Source organism: Cajanus cajan, chromosome 2, assembly GCF_000230855.2.
Source record: "Cajanus cajan strain Asha chromosome 2, NIPB_CcT2T_4, whole genome shotgun sequence".
NCBI classification, from domain to species: Eukaryota; Viridiplantae; Streptophyta; class Magnoliopsida; order Fabales; family Fabaceae; genus Cajanus; species Cajanus cajan.
This window is the reverse complement of record NC_138518.1, coordinates 370,918-390,967: the sequence shown is the minus strand read 5'-3', so window position 1 is coordinate 390,967 and position 20,050 is coordinate 370,918. Positions and strand designations below refer to the sequence as shown.

Here is a 20,050-nt window from a genome sequence, read left to right as displayed (position 1 = left end):
TAATACTAACTCAAACCACAACTTTTCTTTTCTTTTTTTAATTTTACATAAAACTACGACTTTAAGTTATAAAAATTGAAGAGGTTGAGCTATCAAGCATGAATTTAATTTATGGGTAAAAATTTCATGATTCGAAACACGACATAAACACTGTTTATCTATTTTTTAAAATAATACTTATTTCAAAAAAAGTATTATAAATATACCATTTTTATTTTAAAAATATAGTTTAATTATGCATTGGCAGCGTAACATATTTCTACCATGTCAATCAATTACAATATATTTTTATATAACTTTTAAAATTGTTATCTAAAAACTAACGAGTATATCATGCGTGACTTATATTAGTAAATAATAATGTAATTTATACTTTTAGAGAGCGTTTGAATGGAAAGAAAGTTTTTCATATTCAAAAAAATATGATTATTGTGAATTATAAGTCATGGAAATTATATTTTTTTTAGAATAATTAAAATTTGTTTGATTGTTCATAAATTTTTTTGAAATATTTATATAAAATTTTAAAAAATTAAAGATTTTTATGTTTAATTATAATAATATATTTTAAAATATATAAATATTTTTTTTTATCAAAATAATCTCATTAAATATATTTATTTACTCAATCGTAGTGTCGTAATAGTATTACTTATTATATTTCGGGTTGATTTTATTATTTTTAGACTTGGGCTGAACCGACGTTATTAATTAAATGTGGGTAAATGTATTATTACTTCGAGGATTTAGAGACCTAAATTAAAGTAGAGTTAATCACCTATATATTGTCGGTGTAAAGTTTTTCTTATACTGACAACCAATTATATATTTTAGTTGTGTCATGTCATTATAAACACATTTACTTTTAAAAGTGACATGACACAATTAAAAGATATAATTAATTGCTAGTGTAAAAAAATTTTACACTGATAGTGTATAGGTGATTAATTCATTAAAGTATATGTTATGACCGAAATCATAAGTTAAAGAAAATATAATAATAATAATAATAATAATAATAAATAGTTCTCTAATTCATATTTTCTTTAAATTGAATTTCATCTTGTAAGCAAACATTCCAAAACTAAAATAAAAAAGGAAAAGAAAACAATACTAACAATCTTGTGCACTTTCGAGAGCAAAGGGTCCTAAAGCCAGAGACTTAAGAGACCTCAATATACTCCTATGTGTGACCTAAAACTAAAAATGTCAGACACATTTATTGAATATGATTGGACCACTAAAGTAATTGAGACCACCACTATGATTCAATATAAATATTTTTAAAAAACTTATATTCGAAAATAATCAATAAAGTATTTTAACCACTAAACAATACAGTAATACTTTTTATTCTTTTATTAACTTTTGTAAAACTTAAATATAAGTAATTGAGTTCTATGTTTTTAGCTTATACATATATTTTTGAATTTAATAAACATATATGGTGAGTGTAATCGGTTAAAAGTGGGACAATCATTAAAGAGTTTTATGTGTGTTATGTTATGTCATTTTAATACAAATTTCTAATAAAAAAAATACTAATATACATTCAAGGACAAATTAGTAATCTTACTTGTACTTTAATTTACCTTTTTTTCTATTCATCTCAACCAAACAATTTATTATATTATTTTTCTTAAATCAAACAAGTCAAAATTTCACTTTATTATCTGTTTATTTTTTCTTCTCTATTTTTATCTCGATTATTTACATTCATTTAGGTTGGTTAAAAAAGAATGAAATTAGTAAGCTTATAAAATACTCTTTAGTGTGTAAAATTAACATAAGAGGTGAATAATCAAAACTATAATTTTTGAGAAAAGGAAATGTGGAGAGTGAATGAATTGAATGTGCATCCGATCCCAAAAAGCAATTCCTTTAATGGCTGTGTGGTAGAAAAATAAATGTCCCATGTTTGGATCCCAATTCAATCTTTAATTGGATTGATTTCCACAAGAAAATGAAATGTGTGGTTAGAATTTATTACACCTTTGATAATTTTTTTTAAAATATATATAAAGAGTATAACCTTTCTTTTTTTTAATCAAAAGAAATGTTATAAAGATAAAGTAATATTTTCGATCATGACTTCATATTTAAGATAATAATCAAACTTTAATCATTGATTAAGAATTACAAATATTAAACTATTTGAGTTATTCATTTTTGTTACATGTTTGATATGTAAGCATGCAATTAAAAAAAATGTTAACAAATAACAAGTGCCTTTAAGACACTGGTTAAAGGAATCCTTCTTTATTCCTATTGATTCATAAGAAAATATTTATTTATTTGAACGACATTATATTCTTGGGAATCATATTTTTAGGAATATAAGAAAAGAGGTTTGGTTCATTTTAATATATCTAGGAATATTTGTTAGATTTAAAATAATTTAAATAAAAAAATAAAAATAATGTTACAAAAATTATTATAAAAAAAATAATTTTTAATACTCTTATGAGAATATCACTTATTACTCTTTCACTATAAGAATAAAACTCCTTTCCTTGTAGAAATATCACTTTTTCAAAAATTAAAAATTAAAAAAATGTTATTGTATGAGTTTCTAATAAATATAAAAATAAATATTTTTATCTTCATTTTATGAGAATAGAAGAAGAGAACTCGAAATAAAGTCCCCTCAAGAAAAATAATGCATCTTTGACTCACTAACTTTAAATTTCCTTTGTTTTGTCTCAATTTACATCTGAATTGTGATATTCAACAAACTAAACATATTACATATCCACTCATTTTGAAAATATAAATTAAATTTAAAAAAAAAAACAAATTATTATGAATATTTAATAATGGCGGTCTATTAGTACTGTTTATATTTTATCATAATATTATTATTTTATTTATAATCATTTATGCATATAAATAAGTTATCTCATTATTATAAATAATACAAATAATTCTTTATTATTTCCCTTACATTTTTTCTCTATTTTTTCTCTCTCATTTCTTTCTATTGCTTTAATACTATAGTTTATAGTTTTATGTTGATTTTCATAACAAGTTATCAATATGATAAATTTTTCAATTTGTAAAGTAAAATTGTGAAGAATTTTTTCAAAGAAAGTTATTTTTTAAAATTAATATTTCAAGATTAGTTATTTTATTTAGAATCATATTCTATCTCTAATAATATTCTTCATATTATGCTTTTGATAGGATATGTATATTGATCATATGATTGTAAAATTTATTTAAATACAATTGATCTTGAAAACAAAATCAAGAAAATAAGTTATAAGAATATTTTTACAATAGTCTAAAAGACATTGTCAAATAAAGAAATTTTAAGAATATTTTTTCTCACCAAAAGTAAAAAAAAATGATGCAAAAATGAAAGCAAAAGAATAATTTTTCTCATTAGAAGTGAAAAAATAATATGAAAAATGAAAAAGAAAATAATTTTTATCAAAAGTGGAAAAAAATTGTCCCTAAAGTGAAAAAGAAATGAATAGATAAAATAACAAATATGATAAAAAAAAAATATATTATATTATATTTGAAATAATTCATCAAAAGTGAAATAATTTTTTCAAGATCATAATTATAATATTGAATGATATTTGGAATCCTTATAAAAAAAATGTGAATAGTGAAAAAATCTTTAAGCCTTTTAGGTTTTTATGTGATTTCATGAAGGGATTATGAGTACCTTACATTTATAATTTGATATTATTAATAAATGAATTGATTAAAGTAATTGACTTGTTATATGATTGAACTCCTGTGTTATGTTATTGAATCTTAAAGAGCTTGGTTTCGAACCCTATTGATAGTATTTATGTTATGTGTTTTCATAATGTTATACGTTTATTATTTAAATTAATAGTTATCAACACATCAATCAGGATCATTTGATTATGATTTCTACAACAGTAATAGAGTTTAATGAAAATATGATTAGTTTTTATTTGCTTTCTTTACGATTTATAAAAAAAATAAAATTCTTAATTTTCAACATTATTATTTTTCCTTAAGGTAACCCTAATAATGATATAAATATATTTTTATTAATGATCTTTTAAAATTATTTTTATCATTTTGTTATTATATATTATAGTATGAAAGATTCACTTTTTTAATAAAAAAAGAGTTAATCACCTATACAATGCTAGTGTAAAGTTTTTTTTACACCGGCAACCAATTATATCTCTTAATTGTATCATGTCACTGTAAACACATTTACTTTTAACAGTGACATGACACAATTAAGAGATATAATTGGTTGTTAATATAAAAAAAAATTACACTGACAGTGTATAGGTGATTAACTCTAAAAAAAAATATGTTATAGATATTAAAGAACTGGGATTATTTCAAAAGAATATAGAATTCTGTTGCATAGTTGCTAATAATAGACTTTAATGATTCTTATTTTCTTATGTCATTCCTTTTTTAAAATGATAAAGTAAAGCATTGTCAAGATATATTTTTTAAATGTTTATTTTTTGTATGAAACTTTTATTTTTAGATTATATACATTGTTATAGAATAAAAATCAGTGTAGATTTTGAAGATTAAATTATTTTCTAAAGATAAATCAAGAGAAATATCACTTTTACAATAATTTCTCCATATGTTAGAAAAGTATGCTATATTTTTCATACATCTATTATGTTCTTGAAGCAACAATATTGAAAGAAAGAAAAAAAAGAAAATTAAGAAATATCCTAAGTTGGTTTATTGATTCTTGAAGACTATACAAGATAATGTGATTTTTTATGCACAAAAACCATTTCATCTAGCACTATTTTATTCCATGAAGTGAATGTAACAACGGTTTGAATTTTGTTGTCTCATATTCAATATGGGAAGTCCAAGTTATATGGAACTACAAAAATAATTGAAGACTTAAGAATAGTTAATATATTGTTACCTAAAGAAACAAAGTTACATATTGATAATGTACTTTATTATTTTGAGTCTTGTATTAAGTTCAAAAAAAATATGTCTAAACAGTGTCATGTTAAAATAAACAAAAGTATCTTGAAATCACGAGACTTTACTTGAATAAGAAATATGTATTCAAAAAATTATTATTTTTCCTATGGGGTGTATTGCACATATATTAGTACAATTAAAACACATATTTTTGTAAATTAGAAGTTTACAAATCAAAATAAATTTGTTGTTTGGTATAACCGGTTAGGTCATCTTGAAAAAAATAATTGAAAATTTATGTAGGCAATTCTTTAAGTGCTAGAAGATTCTTCAATTTAATAATTTGTTATGTCCTAATTATTTCCTAATAATTGAAAACTCTTCAAGGTGATCATATGTTTGTAAACTAATACACCCACCATATGGACCATTAATACATCATATGATTTTAATTGATGCATCAATTAGATGATCATATGTTTGTCTGTTGTCAATTAGCAACCCGACGCTTGCGAGATTTTAACCTTAATTCTGACTAAGAGTTTATTTTCCTAATTTTTCAATTAAAAAAATTCATCTTTATAATGCTGGTGAATTTACATTTCTTGTTTTTAATAAGTATTAAATATCTATTGAAATTTATATTGAACATCTTGTAGCACATGTTCTTTCATAAAATGGATTACCAAAATCATTTATTAAGCATCTAAATGAATTGTGTAATGTAACGACCCGACAAGTGTGACACCCTTTATCTCCATATGTATATAAATTTAAAATCCACAACAAAGATAAAAAAAAATCTTCAAATTCATGCATAAATAATCAAAGTAAAATCTCTAATATAAGGTAAAGAGTTTCACATAACAAACTCTTAAATAAAACTTCATACTAAGGCGCAAATATAAAACTAAACATAAATCCTATCATAAGAATTAATAAAGAATATCCCTAGTCTAAGTTCCAATATCACATGTCCTATCGAAACACTCTCAAGACAAAGATTAAGTCTTGTCACAAGCATCATTAATATCCTAATGAGTCTCACCTTCTTTAAACATTCATAATAACAACAACATGGAATAAGGGGAGTGATAAAACTTCTTACTGTAGCTTATGAAATAAAATAAGAGATCAATAGTCAAACACATTCAATACATTACTCATAACAATAGCATTAGTATTAAATGTATAATTAGTACTATCAAAACTCATTCATAACACACCATATCATAAATATCCAAATACAATTCATTCACATGCGAATAGTAAATGCAATGAACATGGACTCTCTATTTGCATGCATATGGTATCCATCACAAGATATGTGTAGTACATATTAAACGATTTACCGATTTACCAATTTGTGTGCATATAATGCATGTCACACAGACTCTCTATCATATCATGAATCACTTAACATACTCAACAATCCGTCACTCATACAATTTGTCATACATACAATTTACCATGTTTATATCATTTAATTTTGTCAATCTCATCTAAAAAAATAACGTACATTCTTAAACTATCATTCCCTGAACCTTTTGTTTTGGTAATGGACATTCCTTGAACCTTGATATCAAGAGTAAAATGAGAAAATAGAAATATAACCTCGATTCATTGAAAAGATATTTTGGAGATGACAACATTAATAGAATAAAATTTGTTTATATTTGAGACCAACAAAAATAAATTTATGAATTATTTTTTATTTATATTCAAAATCAAAACAAGTTTATTAATTTTTCTTTGTATGAGTTCTTACCAAGAATTCGATGTACTCTAATTTGTTTCTGATTTGCTTCTGGTCCAGGCCTCTATTGATAACTTCTGAATATATGCAACAGTTCCTTCGTTTTAAGGTCTTTCACAGAAGTTAGTTAGGTGCTAAAGTGACTCTGAAGATCAAGTTAGTCCCCTGTGTTTTTCATTATGGTTTATATAAGAATCACTTATCTTTGGTGTAACTATATTTTGGTAACCGTTCTCTGCATGAAGTCTCCTACATGGCTATAGGTTGAATTAAGTTACTCCATAAATTGGATGTTCTCTCACTTCTTCTTTTATATTGATTGTTTTGTCTATATGATTGATCAATCTCTCATATAAATTAATAATTTGACCTTTATCGAAGGGTTCAACCTCATAAGTTGGCAAATTCATCCTCATAGATTGACTAATACAATATATATAAAATAATTTAAGAAAATACTTATTATAGGAGAAAAAATATATTTTTATTGATATTGTAAAAGCATTTCATGAATATGATAAAACTTTACGATAATTGTTTAAAAAGTTGTCAACATAATTAATTATCAATAAATATCGACCGATCCATGTATATTAAAGATGAAAATCTTTTTTACAGAAATTTATTAATGTTGAACATTTGAAATAGATAAAAATAAAAATAAATAAAAACTGGTAATAGTTACAGTACAGCACGTTTAGAGTGTGACCCATGACTCATGAGGAGTACATATGCATCTTTTTCTTGTGACTCATGTCAATCAGTGTGACTAATAATAAAAGGAAACACAGCATGTGTCACGTGGACCATCTCCTCACTTAACCAATTACAGGCTGCTAATGCCTAATGTGGGGACCACTTTTAAAATACTTTTCTGCTTATACTTTTTCAACTATTTGTTGAAAATAGCCACATCACAAATTCAAGAGAAATTCGTAAAATGAAATGAGAAACTAATAATATTTATGATTTTTAATAAATTTAAGTTAAAAATAAAAATCACATTAGAATTATCTTTAATTTTTAAATTGAAGAAATTTGATTAATAAAATTATATATCATATTTAAATAATTTAAGTTTTGTTTTTAAATTATTATTTTTAAATAAATCATTAGAATAAATAATAATTATTACTAAAATATTTTAATAAAATTACTTATAAGTTTATTATCTTTTAATAAATATCTATAGATACTCGTGAATACCTATAAAGAATATAATAAAATTGCGAGCATTCACTTAACAAGTATCCGTACAGAAATAGGATGAGTTTGAAGTGAATATTTATCTAATAGAATGAATAGCGAAAGATTACTACCCACACCCATCTCGTCTCATTAACATCTTTAAATAGTGATAGATCCAAGATCTTAAATTAATGGAGACAATTATTTTTAAAATAATAATAATAATAATAATAATAGTTATTATTATTATTATTATTATTATTATTATTATTATTATTATTATCATATATATATGAAGAGAAAAACATAAATATCAAAAACAATCATCAATAAGTTCAATATATAAAATTAAAGGTGAAAATTACAACATTTTCAAAAATATACTAAAACTTTTAATTAAAGTGAGGAAGTGCATTTATTCACACTCACTATATAAGATATTAGTGAGTAAAAGATTTAATTACAAAATATTTAAATCATAAAGAAATTTTTACAGTGTTTTTAATTATGAGATCAAATTAAAAATTTGAAAAAATTATAGGTTTTTGAATACTAATTTAATCATTTTTTTCGTTAAAAATTGTTTTTTTTAAGATTTTTTTAACCTATCAACTCTTTTAATTTATTTTTATTTCTAGTATTAAATTGATTTTTCATATTTTTAAATTATTAATAATTAAAAACAATTGCATTTATATAAATTATGTATTATAAATCAGCGAAATATGTTATATCCTCTAAGGTATTTATTTATTATAATTTTTTAATAAATTATTATAATTTGAGGTACAAATAGTTGTATCTCAATTATAAGATAAGTCAAACTTTTCTAAGAAATAAACTAAGTTAATATTTATATAATTAAAATAATATAAATTATATTTATATTTAAATTATACATAAATTATTTTTAATTTAATAATTTTAAAGCTAAAAATATAAGTTAATATCTTGATATTTTATTTGTGTTTATCAATGTAAAATGATTCTCTTAATTTATCATAAAATACTTATTCTCCATTCTATTATCCATTAAAATGATTATTGTAATTAGGAGTATTCTTTTTATTTTAAAATAGATTGATGTAATAACTACATGTAAGATTAGAATCAATTACTAATCTCTTTAAAAAAAATTAATAAAATTATAAATTGTCAAATTCATTCCAACTCGTCACATAAAAGAATAAAAAATATTTTAAAAAAAATAGGATTTAATTTCAGATTTTAGTTAATTAAAACGAAAGAACTTAAGTAGTCATAGGAGTGTTACAATACAAAGCATTATATTTTTTATTTAGTAAATATAAGGACCCGGAGAGGTAGAAAAAATCCCCTACGTAATAGAAGTGATGTTCATTGAAAACTAATAGTGATGGTGAAAGGGACAGAGTTTCTTGCCATTCAGTTTCTGTGGTTGCTTTAGGTTTCACTTTAGACACGAGAGTAACGTGTTGTCATTTTCTGACTTTTGTTCCATAAAACAATGCAATGTCCTTCTAACACTGCCATATGCTTGGTAAGGTGATGTCCTCTTCAAAGTTTTCCATTCAAGAAAAAACAAAAACCAATCTCTTCATACTTGTTTGGAAGAAGAGAAGAAATAGAAGGATATCAAAGATAATATATAACCATATATCTCTATACTGATATAATACTGTATTGTATAGCAGAAATTATTAAAAAAATTATGTTACTCTAAGATTTTTATGCAAAAGATATAATACATACATCTATAATATCATGTACGCCTATATTGAATAATACCATACATACTAAATTATATACATCACAATCCTATCATCACTCATTTCTACAAAATCATTGTTGCATTAGAGTAACAAAATCAAAATAAACCAACCACCTTTAGCGTGACCATCTACCAACATCCAAGTCATCAAACTAATTTTGTTCTACTCGCATATTAAGTATAATTATTGTAATTTATCAACAAAAAAAGAAATGATAAGTTTGTGAAAGATTCAACATAACAATAACATACATGTACAACTACATCAACAACTTTTTTTTTTTGGTGAAAAACATTCAACTAGTTTATAACACAACACCAACAAGTACAACTTTCAACCTTCATATGCAACATACAACATGAACAACAATTTCACAAATTCACAAATTTCCACCATAACATAGACAACTTTAACAATAATGTATCGTCATGCATATCAACATACAAAGATCTCGTACAAAAAAGAAAAATTGTCTAAGTGGTTTGATCCTACAAAATCACTATGACTGACTCAACCTATCGCAACCATATCAAGTAAATACAACATTGAGTCTCTTATAGTGTTAAGTAAACAACTTAAACTTATTTCTTAGATTTTGCCACTTCAACTATAAATTTTTAGTATTATTGCTAGGGTAGAACAATTTAAGTATGAAACTATCATAGCCTTAACATGCATATATGAGCGTTATATAGGATCAGTTCGTTGACTATCCTTCAAATACTACGTACCTTTCTGACAATTAGTTAAGGATTTAACCTCTCAACTTCATACTTTATTCAGTTGGTCACTTTATACACATATGACTCGACCTGACCCCATACGATTCCACATAAAATGTAGAGGAGACAACTTAAAATTAATTACCCATTTAGAAGTTAACTTACTTACTGAAGGGTCCTTAACTTGGACTCTCAGAGCACCACAACTTATATCCATTGATATAAAATGCGATATTTTAATTTTTTAAAACAACTTTACTCTCCTCTAATTTTTATGTATCTTAACTAAGACATGTATCTTAACTCCGCATGTCTATACAACTTATCAACTGAAATCAACTTCATCAACTCTCATTCATAAACAACTTTAAATATCATCATATATCATTCTATGTCAATGCATAATGAACTATAATCATATAACATCATTTATATAAATGAATCACCATACTTCAATAGTTAAATAACTTAAAATATCACATTTTATTTTAGCATACCACACTCGACACCATTTTTCTCGCGCCCCAACATTATTGAGACAAAGAGTCTCAAGCTTGCCCATGCCTGACACCAACCCATTGTACCCATGTGGATGAGATAATGAACTTTTAAGTCAATTATGCCTGGCATGGCCAAACTCATGCTCAACATCATTCAAGTAGAGAGTCTGTGCTTAACTCACGTCTAGTGTCACAATAGTGGCGCCCAACGTCATCTAGGTAAAAAGTCTCTATCTTAATCATGTCTTGCACCACTCATGTTGAGTTCAGTGTCACCAAGTTAGACAGTCCACTGAATAGTCATGCTTGATGCCTATAACTTAACGCTTGGCGTGACTAAGTTAAAGAACTCCTTATTAATCCATGCCCAATGCTACCAATCATGTGTCCAACTTAATCAAGGTAGAGAGCCCCTAACTTAAGTCATGTTCGATGCCATGAAGACTTGTCTGATATGGTGAAGATTTATGCACTTGGCAAAATCTTCATTTAGCTCAAACCAACGAGAATTCCAAACCAAACCACATGCAAACATATTTTCAACACAAATACAACTTATATAATTCATATTCAACAAAAAAAACATCACATGCAGCCATTACACTTTAAAATTCATCAATATCAACTTATAGCACTTTCAAGAAAACCATAACTCAACCAAATCATCACACCATCCGAATTAAATCAAAGGTAGCCAACAAATCATGAATTCTAACATTAGTTTAACAACACAACTCAACAAAAATTAATTACAAACTTCCTTTACCTCGAATCGCTCCAAAATGAGAAGAGGAAGAAAAGATGGAAGAAGAGCAAGAAAGATTTCGCATGGCTCACATCTTGAATTCTTGACCTCCAAAAGCTTCGAATATGATGATCTACTGTTGTTGCCTAGTTGAGGGATGAGATTTGAAAGGATCAACAAAAATAGAAGAAGGAAAGAATGTCTTTGGCTTTAGAGCCTCTCTCTTTAACTTCTCTATACTTTTCTCAAGAACTGAACTTATGATTTCACATATTAAGAAAACCTTATATATCATTCTTTAAACTAGATCAACTTAACTCTAATTGTTACTACCTCAACTAGTTTAACTCCGAAAGGTCTCTTGACCCCCTAAGGTTTAAAATAACAGGAATTACAATAGTTCAACAATTAATCAACATATAACATATAATTTTCAATAAATTAAAATTCACAAAATATTATAGAATATGTGAGAATTAATTTGATAAAAAAGGGTAGGAAATAAAGTGAAATTTGTAGTTATTTTGTAAAGTGGAATTATGTGAGAAATATAGTGAAATTGGTATTTTAAAATTGTATTTTATATAGTTGAATTGTTGTGCAAAGCAAATAATATTTATAATTGTTATTTTTCCCTCTCTTCACAATATAGTTTTAATTAATATTATTTTTTCATGTAATTTTACATGTCTCCTAAATTTCACAAGAATCTCCTCAATTGATAAGACATAAAAAATAATGTGAGAATCACATTTTTTTCCTTCAAATCTACTCTAATCTAACCCTCTCCCTATTAAATCAATCGACCAAAGAAAGGCTAAATAAAATTTAAATCTTAGTTCGAGAAAAACTAAAACTACTTTAAAAAATATATATCTTTACTTCTCTATTGAGTGATTCTTATCTTTAAACAATATTATATTTATTGTTGTAAATAGACATTAATCTTGAATAGATTTCATCATTCCCTTTATATGCTTAGTTTTTTTTTTCAAATTCAAGTTATCTCTTGGTTGAACCTTAAGAATTAACCCATTGAAATATTGAAATTCATTTAAGTAGTTAACTTTTCTCGACATATATTTTTTTCATACAAATGGATCAAGATTTAAATCTTGACTACATGCTCTTGGGACAAAATTATATACTAACCATATTATATCTTGTTGGTTCAATATGTTAGAAAAGATGATTGATCCAAGAGGGAGGGGAGAATGAATTAGATTTACAAAAATTATTTTCAATTTTTCTTGAATAAAAACTTTTCTAAGTATTTCCAACTAAACCAATTGATCTAAACCATGATAGAATGAATATGTTGAAAATTTAACAATGGAAGTTCTGAATTAAACTACCCTACATGTTATGCTTTATACAGATTAATCAACATGCATTCAGATTAAGCAAGTAAGTAAAATTTAAGTAAAGGTAGGAGAAACATTCACAAATATTTATACTGGTTCAGTCACGATCATTATGGTCTACATTCAATCTCCAATCAACTCGATAAAGTATTTTCACTAATCTTTAATTTTCATAAAGTTTACAATCATAAATCACATGCAAAATACTTTAGCAAAACTAAAGAAACCACTTCTTGAACCCCAAGAAGCAACCCTTGTAGAACCCCACTACAAGAAACCTTTTACTCTTGAAAAACCTACTCAAGAACTTTTCTACTTTGAGAAACCTACTCAAGAAATACAAAAGAATAGGGAAAGATATCACCTAATGTACAAAACAAATTGAATTGGTGAAAGACTAAACCATGTAGCCATAATTCTTCAAGTAGATTGATAATGATGATTCAATTCTCTTGATTCATGATAAAGGTTTCTACAAAGGATAACACACCTCTTATAAGAAAACTTAGCTCAAAACTCATTCAATTGTTTAAGATTTGTAAAAGTTTAATTCTCTCTAAGTTTTAAAAATGAAAAACCTTATATAAGGTTTTCTTTATGAAATAATCAATTATTTTGATAAATAATCAATTATTTTATTCTTCATAAATATGGAAACCCACAAAGAACAATTAATTGATTATTTCTAGTGATAATCAATTATTCCATTAGTCATTTATGAAATAATCGATTATTTAGCCAAATAATTGATTATTTTCGCAACTATTTTCATTTTACTTAAAAACGGAAAATAATCGATTATTACTAAAAATAATTGATTATTTTGAATAAAAACTCAATACTTTGATTTTTCACTCTAGATCTTTACTAAATCAATTTTTAAACCTCACTATTATTAGTCTAAATCATCAATGATCAACTTATATGAAGAATAATCGACTAGGAAAAATTTAGAACTTCATATTGATCTTGATCAACACAATAGACTTAACTTATTCATAATTTCAGTCTTTCCTTTGATATATTTATTATCTGAAATAGTATTTGTATTGAAAGATCAAGTAATATTAAGTTGAGTTTAATTTTTATTTACTATTATGAATCAACAAAGATTACAATGTACATAACTTTTAAAATATTGTTTTTTAGTACATAAAGTGGGAAAAAGAAAGAAAAAAGAATATGAAGAAATTTAAGAACCAACTAAATATGCAAACGGGTCAACTCACTAACATCAACTACCAATAGAGAGCTAAATAAAGTAGATTCAACTACTAAAATCGTAAGGTCCTCATGAGACGACACACTATATTTGACCAAAGCATCTGCATTTATGTTACCCTCCTAAAAAATATGTGACAAAAAGCAATCCCAACTTCTATCTAAAAGACTATGAATTTTCACTAACTTTTAAAATAATTTTTATAAAAATCTACAAACTTATTAAATACAATATCTCATAATTGATTAATAGTATAAAAATCCTTTACCGATCACGTGCATTCATTATATTACTCTATTAGTTTTCCTCTTTTAAAATGAAATTCATATAAATTTATAATATATTTCCTCTAGAAATATATTAGAGAGAAAAATGCTTAAATTTTAAATATAAATTAATTTTTAGTAATCCAGCTTTTTTAATATTCTTATTTCAAAAGTACTCCAAAGACAATTAATAAGAATATTATCTATAATATATATGATTAAAGATATTTTAAAAATAGTATATATTTTATATAAAATTATGAAAATTAAGTAAATTTAATTAATTTTTTAATGCATATGAAGTTAAGATTTTCTTTCTTATATAAGTTTGAAAGAAGTAATATATAAAAAGTTAATCACTTATATATTATCAGTAAAAAAGATTTATACTGACAACTAATCATATCTCTTAATAGTATCATATTATTTGCTCATTTAATTAAATAAAAATAAAATAAAATAATTTAAAAGAAATGATTGATTGTCAGTATATCCTGATAATGTAAGAATGATTATCTTATATATAAATGAGAAGCTATTATAAAAAGATGAACGAATATCAGCTCCTGTGGGCTTTTTGAGGCCATGCACCTATCGGCTATCGTCATTCAAGGGGAAGCTTTTCTCTCAATTTATTATGTAAAATATAAAAAGCTTTTATTAATTGGCGAAACAAATAATGAGAGGAAAATGATAGAGCAATCCATGTTACTGAAGCATATTCATATTAATCATTACATCAACTTGTGGCATCTGATTTATCATACGCCAGAGGCACAAATCCAGTGTACAAAAAACACATATTCACACCAAATTGTCTTCGTTTACATAATTGAATTTCTTCACACACCCGTAAACCAAAAAACACTACCAAACACAGAATCAGCAGGAAAAAGATAAAAAGCAAAACATGGCCATAAAGAAACCTGACACACTATCTCTCTTTTCACTGCCGATGACACAATAAATAAAACAAAACAAAGGACACCGTACTGTCAGCAATTTAATATTCTTCACTTTTCTTAAACTTCATGCGACTACATTGTGAGTCTTAATTGAGTTCTCAACCAGTCTCTCCCTCGCTTTAGTTGCCTGCAACAACCACAGAAAAGAGTCATTTATTACTGCCTATTTGTGTGGTCTCTCAATTATTGAGATCATTCACACATTGCACCAGAAATTGCTACCTAGTTTACGGACAAGTGTTATGATTGATTTATAAGATATGTATTTAAGTTTTTTAATCTATAAAAAAGTTAATAATATTTAATTTCATGTCATAAATTAAAAATAATTACATAGTCTAAGATTATTTAATAATTTTTTTTATATTTTCCTTGCAAAAGTTTGCAAAAATGACCAATGGAAAAATATATACATGAAAAGTAATACGAACCTCTTTCTGCCAATCTGTTAGTGATGTTACAATAGCAAGAATAATTACTTGTGAAACAGACCCTGATAGAGTTCCCATCCAAAGCCCCTTGGCTTTCAGTTGCAGATGAAAACCCAAATACAAACCCATAGGAATTCCAATTAGATAATAGGCTCCCAAGTTCACATAAGCCCCTATTTGCTGAAATCCTCCACCTCTAGCAATGCCTGCACATAGATAGTATTATATTTAGTATTCAAACTAAATTACTTTAATTGAAGTACTCTAACATATATAAGTTGCACCCTTAAAAAATGACTTTGATAAAAGTGGTCCAAACAGATACCAAAGTTGCTCCCTAACAGATGACTTTAATTGAATTTGTCTAACAGATATCCAAGTTGCATCGCAAGAAGCCCAACAAATATGTATAAGATATTGGACTCACCGGAAAGTGCTCCAATGAGACTATCGGCAGTAACAGACACACAAAGAAGGGGAGCCATGTTGGCAACGTAATCCACAACTTCCATATCATTGCTATACGCGTATCCTAATATTTGTCGGCAACTAATGAAGATAGTGCTCACAATAACTGCCTCCACAACCCCAAGAATCACCACAACACGAACAGCACCTTTAGCTGTCTTTGGATTCCCTGCCCCTAGTTCATTTGAAACCCGAGTACTGCAAAACAAACATCACATTAATTCAGAAGATTCTTCTTGGTATATGATAATCTAGGAGTAGAAATACTAGCACACATTCTTAAATTTTGGAAGACTTGTTTTTTATTTAAAGTGCCTCATTTAATAAATTTTTATTGTTAGTTTAAAGTGTCTTGGAAATGACGTGGTAGCAAGTGTAATACTTATACTAAGGACATATTGGAACCATACCTTGCAGAAGCTCCAACAGCGTAAGGAATAAAGTAGTGCAATGTGGTTGTGTTAAGGCTACAAGAGAATGATTAAAGTTAGAATATCATCATTGGTTATTTCAGTAATAAAGGAAGAGAAATGATTCCACGCACCACACTGAAAGAACCGCAGTTTCAAGTTGAGGATTAGGCAAAAGCCCCGCAAGTAATGTAAGCACCTCAAAGGACCACCATTCAAAACTATGTACACAAATAAACGTAAAAATGTAACATTAGGAGAAGAAAAGAAGCAGCATATAATAGTTAAGATACAAAGTTATATGACATATATGTATATATTTACCAAAACATGAGTCCAGAAGGGATAGCATATTTCAAGAACTCTGGAATGCTAAGTAAAGCATTACTAGAAAACGCAATCCTGGTTTTTTGACAAGTTGGAGAGTAGTACATATAAATTGCAAGCCAAACCACATTCAACCAATATGAAAGTCCAATAGCTAATGCAGCTCCAACGTGTCCTAGGCCAAACTTAAAGACCAGAACCCAACAAATAGGAACATGCAAACACAGTGCTGTAATTGAGCTGAAAACCATGGGAAAGATCATACTCTGAGTCTGGTAGTAGCGTGTGAGGGCTTGAAGCACAGCGTGGCCAAATAGACCCGGAATGAGGTATATGCAGTACTCACGAGCTGCATGAGAAATTTCAGGGTCTTGACTAAACAACATGAGTATTTTATCAGTGAATATCCACACCAGAGATATGGGGAGACAAACCAATATCAGAGTCACGGTCGCACACCATGTGTAGTTTCCAAACTTTCTATACTCCTCCGCACCATATGTTTGACCACATAAAGTTTCCAATGCCCCAGACATTCCCAACTGCAAAACACATTTTCAAAATACACACCATCAATAACATTCACTTACTACAGGAACTAGCTAGTTGAAAAGGACAGGGTAGGTGCACACAAAGACAAAGATAATGAATGTTGGAATTTTCAAGCTCTCTCAAATTTTAACTGTTTGTACAGATCCAGTCTCACAAAAACATCAATGGTCAAAAAGGATGCTATTTGATACACAAAGACAAATCAAGAAACTATAAAAAGTCCAATCCACCCCTCAAAATCTGTTTTTGACTGGCTTATGAATTGGCTAGCTAGAAAACCAGGTAAATCAATTAAGAATGAACCTAAAGGATGGCCCATTATGATTTTACACGTGATCCGGCTAATACTAGGTACTAATTAACTAGATCAAGTGCCCTTTTGGAGAATCAGAAAAAAAAAAGTTTCTAAAAAAATAGAATACATGATATATGTGTAGAAAATTGATACTTGAATCCGCAGAAAAGGTAAATGAGACTTTTTTAGATTTGAAAAAGGAGAAAAGCAATGAATAAAAAAGAGAGAAGAAAGAGTAGTTGAAATTACAAGGACACTGAAGCCGGTAACTTCAGCAAAAGAAGTGGCAATAGCAACCCCAGAGAAGGAAACAAGAATCCCAAGATGTCCCACCATCATGAGCGACACAACTTGCAGAAGATACTGCGATACCGTGACAGCCACCATTGGAGCCGCCATGGAGCTTACCCTCTTCAACTCTTGGCAGAATGTATTCCCCGGTGACTCTGCTCCATTGTTATTCTCTTGTTCACTAGACTTTCTCAGAAGTGGTGCTAACACCTCCTTGCTCATCTCTCTAGAGTTTTCCATATTCAACACTGTTCATATGTGTTGTGAAGAGAGGAATGATTATATAGGAGTAGAGAGTCCACAAAGTCTTTCTTTCTTCTTCCTCTTTTACTACCAAACCGCAAATTGTTCTTTTTTTATGGTCAATCAGGCGGCGACACCACTGCAAACTGCAAATAAACAAAACACATGCATCATGAAAGAGAAATTAATATAAGATGTGCACTATATCACCTTCCTCGTGGTCTCGAGTTCTCGCATATCTTAATATATATATTTTTTAATTATATTGGTTATCCTCGAAATTGATACACATTAAATTTTTTTTTTTTTTAAGTTGACGTCAAGAATGTTAGAGAGTATTTAGTTCATAATAAATTTTTTCATATCTTCATATGATAAATTCTGGTATTATAATTTCTTTAGTTAATCATAAATATTTTTAAATATTATATGTGAATTTATTTTATTTTATTTTATTTAAATAAATAAATAAAAATAACATGATGTTATTGTTGTATTAAAAAAAAAATTATTTCGAGAAAATTCTAATACACTAAAACATCATGTTATCTTATTTAATATAGTAAAAATATTTTGGTAACATTTATATATATTTTTTAAAATATTTATTACCAATCAAACTGAATGGTATGATTTCAAAGAATTATGATCTTTAGGCATGAGAATAATGATTTTTAATGTGATAAAAATGTTGTATTACTCTTATTTGCTTATTTAATGTAAAAATCATCGATTTATAAACATTCCTAAAAATATGTATAACCAGTTAAACAAAATTTTATGATTACTAAAAAACATGATTTTTAGAATCATTATTCTCAAGCATCAAAGTCATTATTTTTTAGTGCAGTAAAAATATCATGTTATTTTTATTGGCTTATTTAATGTTGTAAAAATCATTGATTCTCAAATAAAATTTATAAACATTCCTATGACTAACTAAATATATTTTCATGATTCATTGAAATCATGAGAATCATGATTCATTGAAATCATGAGAATCATGATTCATGAGAATAACAAGAATCACAATTCTCAAACATGAAAAAATTTGTTGTATATCAAACACCTCTCAAGTGTTCATACTAATTTGTTGCATGGTTTCAGTCAATCAATATAACATATATTTAAATTTTTAATTCACTACAAGAAATTCGTTATTTTGCGGCGGTTTTTTTGTCATACTGCGGCGGTTTTCGCCCCCCTCAAAATAAGTAACGGCGTTTTATAAAAACGCCGCAGTTACGTTCGCCACTAGCATTATGCGGCGATTTTCACCAACCTCCACTACGTTTTCCATTCTGCGGCGTTTTGTTTAGCGGGGGTTTTTGACCTCCTCAATTTGAATGATGTTTTTTTTTAATTTCACAATATATTTTATTTTTTTAATCTGAATTGCGTGTGACCTGTATACCAAATTCCATTGTTTAGCAGGGGTTTTTGACCTCCTCAATCTAAATGTTATTTTTTTTTTATTTTAAAATATATTTTATTTTTTAATCTAAATTACATTTAACCTGTATACAAAAAAACAAGGAGTACTCATAACATAATCCAAATTCCATTGGATAATATTAACTTTTTTATAAGAAAAAAAAAATTAATGAGAATACAAACTATCAATAGAAACCCATAATATAGACAACAAG

General features: G+C 26.7%; 1 protein-coding gene across 2 annotated transcripts; it reads right to left on the bottom strand.

Moving 5' to 3' along the window:
• Window positions 1-15,099: 15,099 nt before the first annotated feature.
• LOC109818533 (protein DETOXIFICATION 9) lies at window positions 15,100-18,601 on the bottom strand. Of its 2 annotated transcripts, XM_083067764.1 has the most exons (8): window positions 18,117-18,257; window positions 17,455-17,562; window positions 17,018-17,369; window positions 16,828-16,914; window positions 16,694-16,750; window positions 16,243-16,481; window positions 15,816-16,021; window positions 15,100-15,511 (listed from the first exon to the last, which is right to left on the bottom strand). In XM_083067764.1, exons 2-8 carry the CDS (start codon window positions 17,480-17,482, stop codon window positions 15,449-15,451), a joined length of 1,032 nt encoding a protein of 343 aa, XP_082923890.1. In that variant the 5' UTR covers window positions 17,483-17,562; window positions 18,117-18,257; the 3' UTR covers window positions 15,100-15,448. The 2 variants fall into 2 exon arrangements, with proteins under 2 accessions (XP_082923890.1, XP_020239613.2); XM_020384024.3 differs by having other exon boundaries at window positions 17,018-17,562; window positions 18,117-18,601.
• Between the last annotated feature and the right edge of the window lie 1,449 nt (window positions 18,602-20,050).